The following is a 21,237-nucleotide window of genomic DNA, read 5'->3' on the forward strand; positions in this document are numbered from 1 at the left end:
TATACTATACTATAGTAATAACAAACTATCAGAGAACTTAAGACAATAATCCCATTTACAATGATATGGGAAAGAAAAATACCAAATCTACACACCAAAAACTAAAAGACACATACACGTGGAAAGAGATCCTATTTTCATGGATTGGAAAGCAAAGCAATCTACAGATTCGGTGCAATCCTATCAAAATGAACTTGGCATAGAAATAAAATAATCAACCCTGAAATTTGTGCAGAACTAAAAATACTGCAAATAGCCAAAGCAAATCTTAAGAAAGCGCAAAACTAGAAGCATCACACTCCTTGGTTTCAAAGTATGTTACAAAGCTATAATAATCAAACCACATGGTATTGGCAAGAAAACATGCCTTTACTGTCAATTCATTTTTCACAAAGGAGCCAAGAATATATAAAGGGGAAGAAGAGTCTCACCCATAAATGACTTTGGGGAAACAGGACTACCACATGTAAAAGAGTGAAACTAGACCTCTGTCTTAAAACATATACATTCATTAATTCAAAATAGATTGATGATCTAAATGCAAGACCTAAAACCACAGAATTCCAAGGACATATTAGCCTAGGGAAGTTCCTTGACATCAGTGTTGGTGATGATCTGACACCAAAAGCAAAGGCAACAAAGGCAAAAATCAGCCAGTGGAGAACAACAAACTGAAAAGCTTCTACACGGCAAAAGAAACCACCAATAAAATGAAAAGTCAACCTACTGAATGAGAAAAAATAAATGTGCAAATCATATAAAACTGATAAGGAGTTAATAGCAAAAATATAGAAGGAGCTCACACAACTCAACAGAAGAAAATATATATATATATACACATATAAGTATGTATGTATGGGCAGAAGATCCAAATAGAACATTTTTCCAAAAAGACACACAAGTCACCACCAAATATATGGGGGGAAGTGCTCAACATCATTAATTATCAGAAAATTGTAATCAAAACCACAATGATCTATCACCTCATTCCTTTTGGAATAATTATTATCAAAAAGAAGGAAATAATAAGTGTTGACAAAGATGTGGGAAGAAGAGCACCCTGTGCCCTGTGGATGGGGAAAAAGTTGGTGCTATGGAAAACAACATGGAGGCTGCTCAAGAAATCCCTATTATCCAGCAATGCCACTTCTAGAATTGAAAGAAAATGAAAACTCCAGGTCAAAAAGATCCATTCCAGCATTGTTGACAATAACCATGATACGGACATAACCTTAGAGTTCATAGATGGACAAATGAATAGTGAAACTATGGTACATACACTTATGTATCTATAGATGCACGTATATGTATATATGTTTGCCTGCAGTAGAATAGTATTCAGCCATAAAAAAGAATGAAATCTTGACATTTGTCATAATATAGATGAGCCAATGGGGCATTATGCTAACTGAAATAAGTCAGAGACAATTGATGTTGCATGATCTCACTTATATGTAGAGTCTTAAAAAAAGAAAGAAAAAATCAAGCTCACAGTTATAGAGAATAAATTGGTAGTAGCCAATTGGTGGGTAAAATGGATAAAGTGGGTCAAAGGTACAAACTTCCAGTTATAAAATAACTAAGTCTTGGGGATGTAATGTATAACATGCATACAAGAGTTATTAATACTGTATGGTATACTTGAAAGTTGCTAGAAGAATAATCTTAATTACTCAATTTATTGTAATGATTATATATATATATTACTTTATACACACACATATATATATACACATACACATATATACATATACATATGTGTGTGTATATATATACATATATATATATAAAATCATTTTGTACACCTGAAACTAATATGTCAACTGTACTTTAGATTTAAAAATTATTAGCAGGCCTCGCTGGTCGTGCAGAGGCTAACAACACTATCAAATTACTGCCAGCTACTACAGCCAAGTTTAGTCCCCAATAGGCCAGGGAGCTGACCCACATGGCACAGCAGACCTCTCCTGTCTCCCCGCTGCTCCCCTCAGCAGTGTGTTTCAGCCAATCTGCCTGTTCTGTCCCCACTCTGTCTCTGGTGAATCTTCTCACCCCCACACCTCTAGCCTACACCCCAGTTATTGTATGCATGAGTGGACAGATCTTTAAAAAAATAAAATAAAATATTATTAGTATGATAAATGACCATGCAGACCTACAAATAAAGGAGTGGGTGGGAGCAGCAGTGTTCTTCCTCAAATCAGTGGAGTTGTAGCATGGGGGTTGTGGGAAGGACAAGTCGGATGGCCAGCCAAACTAATGTCAGACAATCAACAAATAATTTCTTAGTGTAAGCATAGCCACAGAGGTCCTCCCTGGTGGTGCAGCAGGTTAAAGCGCAGCACTGTGAAGCTGGCCACAGCTGTCTCATCACAAGTTCGATCCCCATCCAGGGAGCTGACCCACACTCCCAACAGACCTCGCCTGTCCCGCCTGCTTCCCCTCTGCAGTGTACCTTGTCAGTCGGCCTGTTGTGTTCCCCACTCTGTCTCTGCTGAATCCTCTCACCATCCCTGTACCCCAGGTCTGTATGCATAAATAAATAAATCCTTAAAAGAAAGAAAGAAAGAAAGCATAGCCCATGGAAAGTAAAACTAAAAGCTATTTGTTGTTTACTTGAAATTCAAATTTTACTAGCCATTGTAATTTTATTTGCTAAACCAGAAGGGAGAAATACAAGAAAGCAATCAGGAGAGAGGCCAGAGAGCAACCAAAGTGATGCTGGGGGACCACAAAGAAAACCCAGGCAGACTCCAGCTGGGGAGCCCCGGCAGCTATGACTCTGGGTGATAGCCACAGAGAACCCAGGGAAAGTCAAGAAGGGGACCCTTGGGCTCCAGCTCTGCTCCTGGCTGCAGCGGGCCTGACAGCCTATCCAGGAGGGGGCACTCTAGGCACCAGCAGCACCCAATGAGCCCCCAGCCAGCCCTGGGCACCAGGTTTTTCTCACCTAGGGGCGCCCCTGCCTAGATGCTCCCCTTCCTACAGATGAGGACGCTCAGGCAGCCGGCTCAAGTGTCCGGCTCAGCGGGCGGTCTTGCCTCTGACTGAAGCCAAACCCGCTCTTGACTTTTTGTTCTCGCCCTGAAAACCACCTCCTGTCCAGGCCTTTGCCACCGCGTGTCTTTACGTTGCTCCCACATCCCTCAGGACGGTCCCCTATTTTCTTCACGGAGCAGATCACTATTTGAAATAGTGGGAAGGCTTTAGTGTCCTCTGGCTTCACGCTCACCTGTTCCCCACAGCTTCAGGATGGCCGGGACTCTGGTTTGCTGCCCCTCCTCAGCCTCCCCTGACACCCCACTGCCTCCCAAGGGCTTTCCCCTCTGACGCCCTGAAGCATTTTGTCGTCTCAGCACCAATGACACCAGCCACATATGTGTATGTGCATGCATGCGTGTGTGTATACACAAACACACACATACACAATGGAATCCTCAGCTGTAAGTGTAAGGATGGCAGTTTGGCATTTGTAGCAAAATGGAAGGAACTCCAAGGGATTATGTGAGGTGATATCAGTCACTAAAAAGAAAGACATAGATTTTACCTATAGGTGAAATGTGGGGGAACTGGGCAGAGGATCGACAGAGCAAAATAAAAACAAAATAGCAGACTTCGACAACAGAACTAAAGTTACCAGAGAGGAGCATTTGGGGAGTAGGAGGATGTTGGAGGTGTTAATGTTTTTACTAAGAAAATTCAGTGTTTACATTCAGAATAGTGATATTAAAGAGATAGGGCTTTGTCCTGCCCAGGAAGGGAGCTTAGCAGCAGAAGGAAAAAGGTGAAAAAATACAAAAACCAACAAGGAAAAATCCTGTTGGCCATTAAGTGAAGTCCTGGAGTAAAGGAAGGATATATTTCTGATCGGATCGGCCCCTTCACAGAACTGGACAGCAGTGGAGGGATGATGGCGACCCTCCGGAAGAGGAGGCCAGGGAGTTCGAGCACAACACGCTGGCCACAGGAAAAACCAGATGCTTGCTGTGGGCAAAAGCTTTCAGAAGACGAAGAAGCTGACTCGCAGCTGTATGATTTGAGAAACATCCCAGGAGATGAAGCCAAGGAAAGAAAACAGCACCAAAAGCAGGTTAGCTGCTAGGAAGAAAATAGAGGGGGTGGGGTGGGAATGTTGGGAGGAGGACGGGAGGAGGATGGGAGGAGAAGGGGTTGGGAAAACTTGCAACTTAAATAAATTGGTTTAAAAGGACCTCACTTTTTGTATTATCAATTAAATTGTGTCTCACATCATTGTAGTCCCCACAGTTTTCTGCCACCATATCACCTGTAAATCAGCCCCATATTCTATTGCCTCTTCCCTTCTCTGTCTTTTTTTTTTCTTTTCAAAGATTTATTTATGCATGCAGAACGGGGTACAGGCCAGTGCAGTGGGTGAGAGGATTCACCAGAGACAGAGTGAGAAGCAGAACAGGAAGATCAACTTGGTACACTGCTGAGGGGAGCAGCGGGAAGGTCAGGAGAGGTCTGCTGTGCCATATGGGTCACCTCCCTGGTGGTGGATTGAACTCGTGCTGCAGTGGCTGCAGAGAGCTTCACAGTGCTGTGCTTCAACCTGTTGTGTCACCAGGGTGGGCCCCTCCTCTGTTTTAACCTCAGTCTTTCTCCCTCCTTTGCTGTATACCTCAAATTTATAGTCCACTTGCTAGTTTTTACTTTTTCTTGACCTTTCATTTGGCTTCTCTATATTCCACATATAAGGAAAACCATCTGATATTTATCTTTTTCCTTCCGACTTACTCCAACTAGCATAATCCCATCCAGCACCATCCATGTTGCTGCAAATGAGTTTGCCCTTTTTTGATGAAGATTTAATTATTTATGTATACAATAACTGGGGCAGAGGTGGGGAGGGTGTTGAAAGGATTCACCAGAAATAGAATGGGAAGCAGAACAGGTGAATCTACTGAAATACATCGCTGAGGGGAGCAGTGGGCGAGACAGAAAAGGTCCGCTCTGCCGTGTGGGTCAACTCCCTGGCTGGGGATTGAACTCGTGCTGGCCAAAGCTTGATAGTGCTGAGATTTTTAAACCCTATGCCACCAGGGAGGTCCAAGTTTTCCCTTTTGATTGCTGAGTAATATCCCATCATGCAAATATACCACAGCTTTGTGATCCATTCAACTATTTTGGCCACTTGGGATGTTTCCATATCTTGCCTATTGTAAAGAGTACTGCAAAAAAAAAAACAAAAACAAAAACATAGGAGTGCAGGTTTCCTTTCTAAGTAGTATTTTTGTGTCGAAAGGCCTCACTTTGAGAAGATATGAGGAGGTCAGGGAATGAGCCGTGCAGCTACTTGCAGTAAGGTCTCTCTAGGTGGTAGGGACAGTCAAGCAAAGGTTTAAAAGAAAGGTGTGATGCGCCTTCAGGTAAGAGGACTCCAGGCTCTGGAGTCACACTGCCTGAGTTCAGGTCGCTGCAATTTGTTGACATTGGACCAAGTCATTGCAATTCTCCATGTACAAAAGGGAAAACGTAACAGCATCCCCATCATGAGTTGTTAAGTACAATAATGTGCAGATATTAATAGCAGGGCCAGTACTTCAGTGAGCCTTACTGACTGATTACTATTATCATTGTCATCTTCCTTGTTTGTCCCCAACAGCTCTTTTCAGATATGATATCACCTTACAACTGGTCACCTGAGACGTTGAATCAGTCCTTCTTCTCCCCTTCCTTCACACCTCAACTTCTCCGATACTGCTGGCTTTGTCCCTCCAAAGAGAAGCAAGTGTTTCTCCAACCTATCCCCGCTGACCAACATCCACAACACTTCTTACTACTCTGCTACTATCTTTTCTGTGGTCCACCCACTCCCTGCCTCGCAATTTATTCCATAGCAATACTGAGTTTCCTAGCGTTTCCCCACGTAATAAGTGCTCTCTTCTCTATGAATTAGTTTATGCTATTTCCTCTGCATGGAAGGTCCCTTCCACCTTATTTGCCATTTTCTAAAACCCTGTCTAGGGGTCACCTCCTCCAGGAAACCTCCCTAGAATGCCCAGACTGGATATCAGGCCTATCTTTCTATTTCCCATATCATAGACTTGAATTTACCCATTGAGGTAACCATCTCCTTAATTAGTCTAGAGGTTCTCCACTAAGCCTACCAAGGATTTCAATCATGTTTACTGAACCAAGGTAACTATTAGAGGAAGCCCTGTCTACAGAGCCATTCCACAGCAAAACAAAGGAAGAACCCCATGAAAATCAGAACATCTTCATTTAAATATCTAGAACTGGTGGATTCTCCATTGACTAAAGTGTTTGATTAAAGCTTTCTTAAGCCAACCAGTGACATTCAAAATCAAGGAAACTGAGACCTCTTGCCTGCAGGGATTGAGGGGCATAACTGTGACCCATTTGGGGTTTTTGCTAAATAAATAAATACCAAAAAAATTGGATTATAGGTTCTCTGTGTAGTCTTATTACTTTGACAGAATAATTCCAGAACTTGAACTATGATCTTCAGGGGAAGAGGGAGACATTTTTATCACAAACTAAGGTGATACAGATGTTTAAGGTCTTGTGTTCCCTGAATCCAAAGCCCCACTGTTGACAACCCCATCAATAGAGAGGAGACAGGAACCCCTTCTTCTTTTCCTTTCCATGTGTTTTTTCTTCCAGTACATTTGAGGGTTTTTGTATTTCCTTGGAGAAAGGATAAGACACTGATTTCCACACCAGACCAACCTCCTCCACATGCCACAGGCCCGGTCTGCAGCAAGACCCTGGCATGCAAGATTCCACACGTCTCCAGGATCGTGGTTCTTCACAATTCAGAAGGCAGAAGACTTGTCACCCCTTCTCTCACTCACACACACCTCCCGGCAGGCAGACCGGGGCCTGCCACGGCGAGGCGGCTCAGTTTCTGGGGAGCAGAGAGAGACAAGGACAAGGACCGCCGGCCAGTGTGGAGGGAGCGTTACAGCCTGAGCAGGAGGTCGGAGAGCTGATCTTCCAAATGCCCCTTTGTTTGTGTACCCCCAACAGGAAAGCTCAGCCCCTAAGAGGCGCCCAGGGGAAGGGGCTGATGTGATCAAGAAAATAACGTCTCCAGAGTGACTAATGCCCCACTGGGACGGGCTTGACTCGGGCCTGGCTGCCTGCCACGGGGACCACAACCACTTTCCAAGGACATGGAGGGCAAATGTTCCTGACAAGATTCCCTGAGGGCTGTCCCTTCCCAGCCCTGCCTCTCCTGGGGGCTCCCCCAGGGGCCCATGAAGCCCTGAGTAAGGACATCCAGGGGCCCAGAGGCTGAGTCACTCCCGTGGGGGCAACCTGGGTCATAACAAGTTCGTTATTTCAAGGACAAGTTCTCAAAGCCCTTATCCAACCACGTATGCACCAGATGGGAACCGGGAGGAGAATGTCCATAAGCAGTTGTGGGAGACAGGCCTCAGCCCTAATCAGTTTCCTCTGGGTCAGAGGCCCAGAATGCCCTGTGCATATACTTTCAACACACATGGAAGAGGCTCTTCCCTTGCACAGCCCCCGGAGGGGGGCGGGTATTTCTGAGGGGGGAGGGCACCCCACCAGCCTTCAGCTCTCCTCAGCAGGCCCCAGGGAGCCCAAGGCAGAGGCCGCCTACAGAGCCATTTTCTCTGTCTGCCATCCTTCAGAGTCTAGGGAGGGGTGGGGCCGCAGGAGGTTGGGGGCTGGAGCAGGGGGAGAGGGGGGAGGACTGGGAAGGCGGGGAAGGGGCAGCTGGGCAGAGCCGGGTCACCCAGGCAGGAGGCCACAGAAGGGAGCTGTGGATTGCTCCAAGTTTTTGATGTGCCTGCTAGCAGAGGGGGTGTCTAAAACCATTTCAAAAGCTGGGGGAGGCCCAGAGAAGGGGCCCTCATTCTTTGTGGGGAGGGGGAATTTCAAAGGAGACCATGCTGTTGAAAAGGTTTCAAAAGACCCTTGCCTTTCTACCAGCTCCAAATCACTCCTTCCTCAGCGGCCGCCAGGGGAGGGTGCTGGGGAAATGTTTCCAAGGAGACGTGGCCCTGAGTCATCATAACTCTCAGGGTCTGGAGGCTGCAAAGCCACGAAGAGGCCCCCTGCTATAAAAAGGCCAGTTTAGAGTCCCCCAGGGGAGGTCTCCGGCCGTCTCGGCCCCTGGGGAGGCCTCCCTCAGACCCCCGGTGCCCCGAGTTTATGAGAAGGCCGCCAAATGAGCAGGGCCACTTCTACCAGCTGAGTCCCCTTGGTGCCACTAAGGGGGGCTTTTACCCCCGCTGACTCAGGGCGGCCACTCTGGGCTTGGGCCACTTAGCAGGGGAAACCTTCCACAGGGACGCTGGGCCCCAACACTTTGTATGGGGACTGGAGAGCCAAGTTTCTGTACCGACCTCTCTTCCGGTCACATTCCCAAGTCACCAGCGCCCGCACGCACACAGCTCAGGCCAAGTGTGAATTCTGTCGCCTCCTTCCTCACCTCTCCCAGCCTCGTGCCCTCAGCCCTAGGCCAGGCCAGGAGGCTCCCTGTCAATACCGCAGCCAGATTCATCCTCCTCAAACACTTAGCTACACCCAGGCCAGTTCTGCTCCACAACCTTCAGTGGCTCCCTAGGCTAAGTCCAAGGTCACACGCTCTGGTGCAGATGGGGACACAAATTTTCAAAAGCACACACAACTACATTCGAGACAAGCGGGGCTGTGGTGCCCGGGAAGACGCAGCTGGGCTCCCTGTGCCACGTGCAAGTGTGGGGCCCTGGCTGCCACCCCTTCTGGTTTTCAAGAGGCGCCGAATAAAACATTAGCTGAAGGGTTCCCAGATTTGGGCCTAGAGAGCAGATCAAGTCCAAACCCCTTAACCAGGCTTGCAAGGTCCCCCATGGGCCAGCCCCAAGCTGCCTCCACACCCTCACTGCCTTTGATGCCACTACATGAGATGCCTCCAAGGGACCCCCATCCCAGACAACTTGGGGCGCCCCCCTCTTTGCTTCCTGCTCCCTCTGCCAAGGACAGCCCGGCAGAGGACTCTCTTCTCCAACACCCAGACCTTGCTGACAGGCCATGTGCATCCGGGGGTCCCTGCTCTGGAAGCAGCAACCTCGCTGCACTGTATTAGCTAGGGGCTCACCAGCCTCCCCGTGCACAGGGTCCCCAGGGGCAGGGCTGGATGTCTCTAGCCCAGGCCCTAGCAGAGGAGCCGGGAGAGTGGAGACAGTGACTTTGGCTCAGCCCTTGGCTCTGCTGCTCCCGGCCGGGGAACTTGCTAAAGTTGCTAAACCTCCGTTAGAAGGATAAAAGCTGCCTACACCTACTGCCCCTGGTGTGTTAAGTGCAGCGCTTGGCAGCTGTTGGCGCCCTTGCCCAACGGTGCCTTCCCATCCCAGCCTGGTGTGTGTGCTGTGGGGTCCTCTGTGGGGTGCTGGGGTCTCAGAAGGCAGGGGCCATGTCAATGCTGAGATCTTTGGTAGGTAGAGGATGAACAGGTGAGGGGGATGAATAAGAATGAGCGATGAGCTCTCCCTGGTGGCGCAGGGGTTAAGTCTCAGCACCACCAAGCCAGCCGCAGCCACTGAAACATGAGTTTGATCTCCAGCCCTGGAGGTGACCCACATGGCCTAGCAGACCTCTCCTGGCCCGCCCGCTGCTCCTCTCAGCAGTGTGTTTCAGTCCATCTGCCTGTTCTGCTCCCCACTCTGTCTCCTCTGTCTCTGGTGGAGCTTCTCAACCCCCACCGCCCCACCTCTGGCCTCCACCCTAGCAGCTCTTATATGCATAAATAAATAAAAATAAAACTTAAGAAAAAATTTAAAAAGTGAGAGGTGGCCCCTCACTGCCACCAGAGGTGTGGCTTTAGGGGGGTCCCCAGCCACACAGAGAGGCCCATACAGGGAGACTTTCTGAGACTGAACCATCATCTCACAGGCGCTGAGGAGCGCAGGTCCCATGTGACCTAAACCCAGGCCAGCTCCCAGCACTGCCGAGTAGACCAGGCAAGGGCCCCTGTGTAGTCACCAGAGAGGACTCCTCCGTCACACAGAGGCCCAGAAGCCCCCCAAGCTGTCCTTTCAGACCCCTGCAACTCTAGTTAAAAGCAACCCTTCGCCTTCTGCCTGAGGACACGCAGCTTCCAGGCTGTGCAGGAGAAAAAGGCAGGAGGAGGGCGGAGGTGGGGGTACCTCGAAATCACTGCAGTCCAATTAGCCAGCTCTCGCCCTTGTGCTTACAAACACGAGCTCACATTAACACCTGCTACCAAAGCAAACATTTTTAGATATCTTCATCTTCAGCGCCTCGACACACTCGTGTGAAAGCATCCAATAACTGACAGGGTCGTTTCCTTCTTCGGCTTCAGCAGGGGGCTTTCAAATCAAAGAAATTAAAAAGCCACCCATCTCTCCTTGTCAGGCCCAGGGCCCTACCTGCCCCTCAAGGCTCCCCACGCCCTCACCGCTGGGCGAGCGCCGCCACACACAGTGGGGGCCAGTGCCTCGGGGGTGCGGGACCCAGGCCCACCGACCACACAACACTGCAGCGAGGTGGGGAGCTGGCCTGACCCCAGCATCACTGCTCCTCTGCAGGCAGCCGACCTGCGGCAAGGGCCCCGAAGCCACCGTGCGAGTGTGGGGTCAGGGCCGCTTAGGAAACTTGTCAGCACCTACTGAAAGGCCCCAACTCACAACCTGTGGCCCGCCGCTCCGGGCTCTGAGATTATGCCACTGGGGCAGAGGGCCCAGGCCCCTCCTGCCAGCAAGGACGTGCCCCACTGGCGCACCACTGGAAACAGCTGCAAAATGGAACCACCCAGAAGCCCACCAAGCGCAGAAGCAAGTAAGGGAGATGTGCTCACCGGGTGGACAGTCACGCGTGAGAAGGCGCAGGGCCACCGACAAGCAAGTCGCCAGAGCAAAGGCAGCGGGGGGCAGACCCCACTGACGTAAAGGGCAAAAGGCGGAGGCAGCCTACGCCCCGGAAATCAGAGCATGAGAACCTTTAGCTGGTGGGGGGTCCTGATCAAGGGGGCGTTGGTTACTCTGGGGGCTCTGTTCCAAGCGCTCACAGAGTTGTACACTTGGGAGGATTTGTTCTGAATGTATGCAGTGGGCATGTGGAAAACAGTGCCGTCTGTCGGCGTGGCTGTTGTAAAACTATAAAGAAAAGAGCTTACAGGAAGAAAAGCGGGGGCAAGTTCAGGGTCAGGAAGCTCAAGCCTCATTGTTCAGACCACAGAGGCCTTGGAGAAGGTGATCTCCAAAGACCTAGAGCATCTAAATTCCAGAAGCTGCCCTCCTTGGCCCCATGCTCACCAGAAATCCCCCTGTGCTCTCAATGTGGGGGTTGCAAGGGGGATGTATGGACACCCCTCTACGGGGGAACCCACACCCAGCAAGTTCTTTACCCTTCCTCGGAGCGTCGGGCCAACTGAAGCTCCCCTCCTAGAAAGGCTGAGTGTTCCAAAGTCCAAAACCACTTGAAGAGGAATAGGAAAAGGACCGAAATAACTTTGCAAGCCTTCTGTTTTGACAATGTGCCTGAGGAATTCACACGCTTAGTGGAGAAATGCGAGCAGTTAAATCTATTCAATGTCATGACATACGAAATTGAAGCATAATTGCCCCTGAGTGCTTGACAACTGGAAAGCACTTTGTTTCAGAAATGGAGGGAAATTTATGCTGGGAAATGGAAGCGACTGTCAGAAGTCTGACTGTAATGCGAGCAGAGTCGCAACAAGAAGGCTCCAATGGGGAGGGCGCTACAGCCTGACACTCCGGATCCCTTTGAAATGTCGCAGCAAAGGCGGCTGCGGCTCCGTCCTCCGCCCTAAGAGCCAGAGGCGGGCGGTGGGAGCCGCAAGCTTGGGGCCGAGCGGCTCCGGCCCAGGAGCGGGAGAGGCTCTTACCGATCATGTGGTTGGCAACATGGATTTGGATCTCTCTCTCGTTCTCGAAGGTCATCTGGCACTTGATGCACTGGTATGTCTTTTTCTGTTTGGAAACCAAGAAGAAAATGAATAAGACCATTAGAGGGTGGAAAAGAAATGTGAGAGCAGAAAACAGAAGTTCCTAGAGACCCTGACGTGAGTCCCCAGGAGGGCGCTGGGCCGTGCCAGGTCTCACTGCCTCTGGAGCCAGCCCTCCTGTCGGGGCAAGGGGCGGACTGTCCAGCCTCCATTCAAGGAAGCTGCTTCTCTGCAAGTCCCAGAGAAATAGCCCAAACCAAGGTGAGAGCGCAGAGCAGAAGCACGGAAAGGAAGGTGAAGGAGCCTGGCCTGCTGGGAGCAGGCCCCTTCCAGCTACCTATCTTCCACCTTTCTGCCCAGACACACGCACGCACACGCAGTCACCCATCTGCACACCCAACCAATCATACACACATGCATCCAGCCAGCCACTCTTCCTTCCTTCCTTCCATCTATCCATCCATCCACCTACTCTCTCTCCTTTCCACATGTCCTATGAATATGCGGCCAAGCACACTGCTCCTGCCAACTGTGGTGTGATTCCTCACATCCACCTCAACGATGGGACCCCAGGTGGATCTGAATGGACAAAGAGCTATTACCAGCTGACTCTGGGAGTGGGGCAGAAATAGGGAGCTCATCAAAGTGCCTCAAAGCTTCTTGAAGACCTACTGCAAAGAGTGGCACTCACTCTCACCACGAAGCCTCCTGTGGACTGAGGTGGCATTAGCCCAAGGACAGGAGGGTCGTGGCCGTTGGTTAGAAGAGGGAGGAATGGTTCAGGATACAAAATCCCTAAGGTTGAGGACTCTCTAGACCTCTGAAAAGGGAGTGCGACTTAGGTTTTGGCTGCACACTCGGGCCACACTCTCAACAGTGCAGCCAGAGTGAATCACCAGGCAACATAGACACAGCACCCACACCTGCAGCTCCTGGTCTCTCACTCCAGGCCGCTGTCTATGCTGTGGCCTTGAGGGTTCAGTTCAGATGTCACCTCTTCTAAGAAGCCCACTCTCACCACAGCAAAGTTGAGGGTCTCCCCAGGGCCCCAAGCTTACACAGAAAGTGTCAAGTTAATCAGTACATAGCATTGTCTAGTTTGTTCTAGTTTGTTCCTGATGCACCATGAGCACCCAATGGGTCAGGATGTGCTTTGTCCACCACCTGGGTCCCAAGGCCACAAAGACTAAGTGTTTGGGATCTGTTGAACAAATGAGCAAAGCTCATAGGGTAAAAGGCCAGAGGGCCTTCCCCTCCCCACCCCTGTTTCAGTGGGTCTGGGGGTTCAATGTGTCCTTGGTGCAGGTCACAGAATTGCAGGTCTGCAAGCAGGCACTCTACAGGGAAACACGCTGAGAGGAACAGGGGAGTCTGTAGGGGCAGGACAGGGCTGGGGAGCCCAGCTTCCCCGCGGCCAGAGGGAGATGGTCAGGCTGGAAGAGGACTGCAGGGTGGGGCTCTTCTGAGGGCACAGTCAGTGCCCGCTCGGCTCGTCTCCAGGTGCACACTCATGAGGAAAAATGGCCTTGGGTTTCTCCACTGTCCGAGTCACTCATCCCCTCGCATGTGTCCACTGCTCACCCTGCCTAGCCAGACTGAGAGCTCTTGATACTGATATAGATGAGTCAATGAACGAACAAGAGAATGAAGCACACCCCATGCCAACGAAGCCAAAGGGAAGCCTGCTGGATATGGAAGGCCATGACCCCCGGAAGGAGGATTCTGGAAGCTTCTGGAAGCCACGGGCATGGCTGGATCAGACCGTGGGGGGGGCAGTCCATGATGGGGTGCTTCTGACTGTTCCTCCCAGCGCAGGTGAATGAAGGGCTTACTATGCTTGGATGAGAAGTCACCGAGGTCCAGGCAGGACAATGCCCCTCCACCCATGGCCAACCTTGGTGGCAGAAAGAGCCCTGCCAGAGGACTGGGCCCTTCCTGGAGGGGTGGGAAGGTAGAGGGAGAGGAATGGCTCTAGGGAATTGCCAAGGAGGGGGTCAGAAGGCTTACTGGCTAGAAGAACCTCGCTGTCTTCTCTTGTCTCTGTCACACACAGCCTGTATGCACAGGCATGGACACACATATGGACAGACACACAGACATGTGACCATACATACACTCCCATCTTCCCTCCACACACAAGACCCTCCTGGGCAGTCACGAGCCACACAGATACCAGGTGCAATGTCCTCACAGAGGTGGAGGCCACGGAGATGACAGCTCTCATAGCGGGGCTGGCCCCACTGATCCCCAGAGACACGCAGGCCTTGAGCTCCCTCTCTGGAGGCTGACCGCCACACCACGCAGGCGCACACACTCACTCACACCACTCACCAGCTCCAACCTCGCGAAGGCACCGCACGAAAAGGGAGAGGCCACAGGTGCTCCAGCCCAGGGCACCCGGCCCCGGCTGTCTGCGCTCCAGGTAGGTGGGGACAAGCAGGTGAGGGCACCCTCACTGTCTCCCTCCGCTGCAGCCCGGGCCACTCCAGTCCTCACCCCAACACCTCCTCCTAGTCTTCCCCAGAGAGCCCCCCACCCCCACCCCGGAGCTTTAGCCCAGAAGAGCCATCATCACAGAACAGCAACCAGCATCCAAAGCATCTCCCTGCCATGGCCACATCCCCGGCTCAGGAGAAACAAAGCTGAATCCACGGGACGCAGGCAGGAGCTGGCCCCAGCCACCAGCAGGGCCCCGCCCAGCCTCAGAGAGGGGCAGGACACGAAGCACAGCTGAGAATGGAGCTGGGGCGGAGGGGGCGGGGGGAGAGCACTGAGGAGCGGAGCAGGGTGGCCCATTTGGCTGCCGGGCAGCTTGTGTTCACTGAGCACCCGCTAGGCGGGCGCCACGGGTCTGAGCGCTCACCACTGCTCTGTCAGCGCCACTTGGTGGCAGGAGCGGGTGGGGCTGCGAGAGGCTGAAGTTCTGGGCCCAAACTCCACACTGGTGAGTGACAGAACCGGGATCGGTTGCCAGGCAGGCCTCACGGTCTGAGCAGCCATCCTGGGAGCCGGCGGGGGTGGGCCTGGCCGCTCCTGGACGTCTGTTTACTCCTCTGTGAGATGGAGGAGAGAGCACCCAACCTGCCCTCCTGCAGGTGAGGCACCTCGAGGACCTGGCGAGTCGCCTGGGGATCGGGGTTTGCCCAGGGTGGCCTGGAGTTAGAGTGATGTTGTTATTACCCATAAACAGAGGGGAAGCAGAAACCTCAACGCTTCATGCTCCAGCCGACAGCAGCCTCAGCCCCACGGGAACCCAGTCCTCCGAGAGCTGGTTGCCATGGCTACACTCCCAAGGGTCCCAGCCTGCCAGCCCCCAAGCCCCCGCGCAGCCCCCAGAGTCTGCTCTTACATGCGTGAGTCCTCGGGGAGGGCGGGGTGGGCTAACAGACAGCTGGGCCCCTGCCCCCAGGCGTGCCCAGGCAGGGGGCAAAGCCCCTGGGGCTGTGCCTTCACCGGGAGGCGCCAGGCTTTGTCTAGTTCCTTTCTGCAAATGGCCCATCTGCCCAGACCTCTAGATGTGATTCAGTCACCTCCCCCTCTCACGAGGCCGGGGTCAGGGAGAAGGAGGCGTATCGAGCTCCCACAAACCCCACACCCCCTTGGTTCAAAACCCTGCACGCCATACACAGCTGGGCGTTCTGGGGTATGTGGCCCCAGCTTTCTGCGCCCGGATCCCCTCTTTGCCAAAATAGAGGTCGCAGCGAGGTTCCCAGGTTGTTGCCATGGAAACAGAGTAAGACTGATGCCCAGGGGAGCACCACCTGTCCACACAGTAGGGGCTTTACAAAAATGGGGCAGGATGCAGGATGCAGGCGAGGGACAGGAGGCGGTGACACCTCGGCCTCACAGCCCCCAGAACCCCACTGTGCCGGGGGCAGGGACGGGACTGGGAGGAGGGGAGCAGAGCTCTCGGGCCAGCCTGTGCGCAGTCTTGGTGTCTGAGCATGGGGGATTACACCCCCAGGCCCCGCAGCCTGTCCCCACTTTCGACCAGGATGGGCCCCCAGCGCTGGCTGGCCCCTTGGTCGGGGGCCGGCTGCGCTTGGCACACCCCTGCGTTCCGGTCCCCCCTCGGCCGGGTGAAGGCTGGCGCTCGTGGCAAACTCCCCCACTGCTCCCACGTCCATTTGCTCGCTGCGGTCGCGTTAAACAGACATAAAGAGCTTGGCACGTCCCTGTCCCTTGGTAAGTTATGATTAAAAAAAGGAAAAGTAACAAGTGGCGTTTACTGTGTGCCCAGCACTTCTGTACTCATTTAATCCTGGGGGCCAGTGCTGAGATCAGCATCGGGGATGGTGACAACTGGCCAGGGGCAGGCACCAACCAAGCAGCAGTGAGGGCAGAATACAGCCTGGCACGATGCCACGGCGACCTCTCTTCCCTGTAACGACTGTTACCCGTTCCCAGTACTCGGATTTGTTGCGGTGACGTGTTATCATTACTATTTCCTTCTGGCTTTGCAGGTAGCAGCGGAGGCCCAGAGGGGTCAAATCACAGGTGGGTACTGGAAGAGGGAGATTTCCCCCTCGGTGCTCAGACTCCAGGGTCCCGGTGCTCCCCACGCCGAAGACCAGCGAGCTGAGGCAGAGCGGACAGCAGTGACCAGGGCCAGGTCAGGACCCGTGAATGGTTCCCTACTGGAGGTCAGCTTGGTCAAAAGACCTGGACAGGGTGGGGTGTCACCTCCCCTAAAATGAGCTCTCTGTTCCAGGCAACCTAGACATGTGGCTTTCGTGACACATCTCATGCGGCCGTCCCCCGTCCAGCCAGGGGTCCAGACAGGTCCCTCTGACGTGCTGGACCTCATATGGGAGCTGGGCCTGGAGGCCTCTATAGTCCCTCCCACCCTGGGCTCTCCCTTTGCCCACTCAGCCCTCCGCCTCCTCAAGCTCGCCCCCAAATCCCAATTCTGCTCCCACAGCAAACATCCCTGTGTTGCAGCAGGCACCTGTCACAGGTGGTCCCCCCCCAAATCCTGCGTCCCTGCCCGTGGCGCCAAGGCAGCCCTCATGGGGAAGCTGCTCCTGAGGTCTGGAACAGACAACACAAAATCAGTGGCAGCTCCCACTCTCTGCTCACCCAAGGGCCGAGCAGGCTCCTGGCCACCACCAGGCCCCCTCAGCAGCTGGACCCAGAGCCTAGGCACCTTGCCAATAGCCCAGACCTCCCCTGCCTCGTTGAAACCACCGTTTAGGGCCCTCAGTCCCCCCAGGTCTCGGGCCCGCCAAGGCAGGGTCTATTTCTGATCCTACTCGGCTGCCAGAAACTCCCAAATATAACGGGTGCTCAAGCAAATCTGATGAACCCATCCATCCATCCATCCATCCACCCATCCACCCTTAACGAGGCCAGTAACTGGAACCCTTCCTGAGGCTGCTCTGTGATGACGCTGCTGGTGACAAGGTGTCGGTGGGTGATTGATTACAGCCAGCACCACACACCGTAGGTGCCAGGTTCCAAGCCCTTTATGTACAATTAGCCCTACGAATGGTCAAGGGCATCCTGGATCGAAAGCCCAGACAGCAGTGACTTGCCCAAGGAGACCCCACAGGCAAGAGCCAGAGTGCGCCCAGATCAGTGGCAAGGTGAAGCCATCACCCAGGGCTCCCCAGCATCAGACACAGCCCAGGCCCTACGAGGCCACCGCCTCTCACAGCCATGCGAAGAGACCCATTATTACTCCCCTTTCACAGACAAGCACTTGGCAAATGAGGCCCAGAGAGAGGTAATATATGTCACATCACACAGCTGCAAGGGAAGAGGCAGCAGCGGGTTTGAGCTCAGACCCGACTGCCGGGCAGACGGAGGCGCTGACCCGACTGCCGGGCAGACGGAGGCTGCTTCTCGGGGCTACAGGGGGTGGCCGCCAAGAGACCTCAGGGGCCCCGCAGGCCCCTGCAAAGAGCAGGGGGCCAGCCCGGACGAGCTCACTTACCCGGGGCACTGGCGACGTCTGGGCGCCTTTCCGGGGCCCGCTGGTCTCTGGCGTGAGGTCCCGGTGGTCCGTCTGCATGTGGCTCTCCAGGTCCTCGGCACTCTCGAACTTGACACTGCACTCAGGGCAGCGGAGGCCGGCGCAGGGCCGGTCGGCAGGCTCGGGCGGGGCCAGGCCGCCCACCTGTCCGTTGGCACTGCGGGCCATGCAGCCGGCACAGAGGCCGTAGGGCAGTCCGTTGACGTCCAGCTTCACCAGGTCCTGCTTGCTACGGAACTCTTTGAGGCACAGGGCACACTTGTAGAGCTTCTGCAGCCCCTGGCCGTTGGGGGAGGAGGCCGCCGAGCTGCCCGCCAGCTTCTGCATGTGGAAGGTGCCGTGGATCTTGAGCTCCAGCGTGGAGGTGACCGTCTGCATGCAGACGACGCAGCGGAAGCCCGTGAGCGAGTTGCGTAGGTCGGGATGCATCTGGCAGTGCTCGATGAACTCCTCCTCGCTCTGCAGGGGCATCTTGCAGATGCGACAGGTGCCCGTGTCCAGGCTCTTGCTGTGGGTCACCTTGTGCTCGGTGAGCGTGAGCAGCGAGGGGAAGCGCTCGCCGCAGATGGGACACATGTAGTGTTTGGCGGGGCCGCGGTGCGTCTGCAGGTGCTCCCGGAGCCCGTTCTCCGAGAAGAAAGTCCGCGAGCACACGTTGCACTTGTGGCTGCCCTTGATGAACTCCGCCTTCTTGCGCGAGCCGTCGTCCTCGCCCGGCCGGATGTTGTGGTCCCGCAGCCGGTGGTTCTGCAGCAGCACCTCCATGGTGTAGGCCGCCCCGCAGATGTCACAGCCGTACATGGGCTCCGAGGCGTCCACGTCGTCCTCGCTGGCCTCGTGGCTGTTGGGCGCCTCGGGGTTCTTGAGCAGCATGCCCTGCAGGTCGGCGGGCTCGGCCTTCTTGGGGGCGGCGGGGGGCACCCCGTTGGCCGTGCCGTTCTCGGTGGCGGCGTCGAACACGCAGTGCTTCTCCCGCAGGTGCTTCTCCAGCAGGATGATGGCGTGGAAGGCCTTGCTGCAGAACTTGCAGTTGTACTTCTTGCTGTGGGTGGTGATGTGGCACTGCAGCTCCACCTCGGTGCTGAAGGTCTCCCCGCAGAAGATGCACTTGTGGGCCTTGGCCGGGTTGCCCAGGTGGCTGTGCTTGACGTGCACCTGCAGGTCGGCCTCCTTGCGGAAGTCCCAGTTGCAGGCCGTGCAGCGGTACATCTTCTTCTCGTTGCTGTGCTTCACCGCCAGGTGCACCTGGATGGACACCTTGGAGTCGAAGACCTCCTGGCACAGGGTGCAGTGGTACAGCACGAAGGTGTGCATGTCCAGCAGGTGCTTCTGCAGGTCGTCCACTGAGGAGAACTGCTTGTCGCAGCTCTCGCAGACGTAGTGGGTGGACGTGGTCATGTAGTGCACCGTCAGGTGCTGCAGGAGGGACTCCTGGGAGTCAAAGTCCTCTTTGCACTGGGGGCACGCCTGCTTCCGCAGCAGCAGCTCCAGGTGCAGCTTCAGGTGGGTCTGGAAGCTCTCAAAGGTGGAGAACTTGAGGTCACACTGATTACAGGGGTACTCGCCATTGGAGATGGAATTGGCACTGGCCGAGAGCCGCTGCCTCTTTGGGGAAGACACCTCGACGTCGGACGAGACCGGGCTCTGCTCTGCCTTGGACTTCTTGCTGTGGGCCAGCGGAATGTTCTTGTGGTTCTCCTTGATGTGCTTGGTGAGCTTCAGGATGGAGCCGAAGATGGGCGAGTTGGTGCAGTAGGGGCAGGAATAGACCTCCATGAAGGACTGCGTGGGCTGCACCACTGGCGACTCCAGCTTGGCGCTGCCCACGCTGCAGTGGGCCTGCTGGATGTGCTCGGTGAGGGAGGACTCGGTGAGGAAGCCCATGGAGCACTGGTTGCAGAAGAAGGCGTTGCTGCCGTCGGGCGGGTTGGCGTTGGGGCCGCAGTGGGAGACGCGGATGTGCTCCTGCAGGCTGTTGATGTCGGCGAACATCTCGGGGCAATAGTTGCAGTGGAAGGCGGAGATGTTGCCAAACTGCATGACCGGGTAGGCGTGGTTCTTGTGCAGCTTGCGCACGTGCTCGTTGAGGTTGTAGAGGGTGGGCATGGAGTCCAGGCAGATCTGGCACGTGTGACTCTGCTGGGGCTTGTCCGCGTGGATGGTCTTGAGGTGGATCTCCAGCACAGCTAGGCTGTTAAAGTCCCGCTTGGAGCAATAGGGGCAGCTGTAGACCACCTTGGACCAGCCCTGCCCGTCATCCCGCATCTTCTTCTGGCCCCGCAGCGGCTTCAAGGTGGAGTCCGGGGTGGAGCCACGCTCCACGGAGGCGCTGGAGTCCGGCGTGGCACTGCTCATGGAGGCCACGCTGCCCAGCACGGGGTCGGGGCTGACGCTGTGGTTGCTGGAGTCGGGCTGCCGGTGGCTGTCCAGGTGGCAGTAGACGCCTTCCACCGAGGAGAACTGCTCGGGGCACATGGGGCACTTGTGCTTCTGGTTGGCGTGGGCCTGGTGGATGTGGGCGAGCAGCACGTTCTCGTCCACGAAGACCTCAGGGCAGTGGATGCACTGCAGGTCGGCCTTCTCGGAGAGCTGCGGGTGGCGGGTGAGCACGTGCTTCTCCAGCTCCTCCGTCTGGCTGAAGGTGTCCTCACAGTAGTCGCACATGAAGTCGTCCTTCTTGGCCTCCTTCTCCGACTTGGCCAGGTGCTCCTTGTTCTTCTTGTGGGCCTGCATGTGGCTCTGCAGTGAGCTGGTGGACGAGAAGCCCCGCTTGCAGACGGTGCACTTGAAGGGCTTGCTGGAGCTGTGGGTCTTCAGGTGGATCTTGAGGTGGTCGCTGCGGGAGAAGGCCGCCTCGCACTCGTGACAGTGGTACTTCTTGTCGCCCGTGTGCAGCTTGATGTGCCGGTCACGGCTCCTCTTGTGCTTGAAGAGGCGGCTGCAGTAGGTGCACTTGAACGGCAGCTTGTCACTGTGGATCTGCTCGTGCCTCTTCAGGTAGCTCAGGCGGATGAAGGACTTGTCGCAGAACTGGCAAGGGTACGGCAGCCCCGTGCCCCCTTCCTCCTCGCCCAGGCCGAGGTCACACCCATCTCCAATCATCTGCGTGGGTGACGCAACATCCTTGCTGGAGGGAGATGAGGCCACCCAGGAGAGTTGTGGGTCGTCGTCAGCATCTGCAGGGGGAAGGCAGAAAGGAGATTAGAGGCAATTCCCAGGGCCGCCGAGAAACAAGGACAGAGCCAGCTTCTCGACAGCTCGTGGGGCTGAGGCCGTGCAGCTGGCCAACGGCGGCGGCGGCGGGGGCCGGGTGGGAGGGAGTCCGGGGGGCCGGAGG

At 54.5% G+C, this 21,237-nt stretch overlaps 1 protein-coding gene across 1 annotated transcript in view; it reads right to left on the reverse strand.

Moving 5' to 3' along the window:
* Positions 1 to 11,719: 11,719 nt before the first annotated feature.
* LOC101622441 (zinc finger protein 423) overlaps positions 11,720 to 21,237 on the reverse strand; it is a 136,038-nt gene continuing 126,520 nt past the window's right edge. Inside the window, exons 4-6 of the mRNA XM_012730453.1 lie at positions 17,862 to 21,076; positions 11,867 to 11,951; positions 11,720 to 11,787 (exon numbers count right to left, since the gene is read on the reverse strand). Coding sequence (XP_012585907.1) covers positions 11,720 to 11,787; positions 11,867 to 11,951; positions 17,862 to 21,076 — 3,368 coding nt within the window. The remainder of the gene's footprint in view (positions 11,788 to 11,866; positions 11,952 to 17,861; positions 21,077 to 21,237) is intronic.

The sequence above is a fragment of the Condylura cristata genome, unplaced genomic scaffold (genome assembly GCF_000260355.1).
Source record: "Condylura cristata isolate star-nosed mole 26May11 unplaced genomic scaffold, ConCri1.0 scaffold00028, whole genome shotgun sequence".
Taxonomy (NCBI): domain Eukaryota; kingdom Metazoa; phylum Chordata; class Mammalia; order Eulipotyphla; family Talpidae; genus Condylura; species Condylura cristata.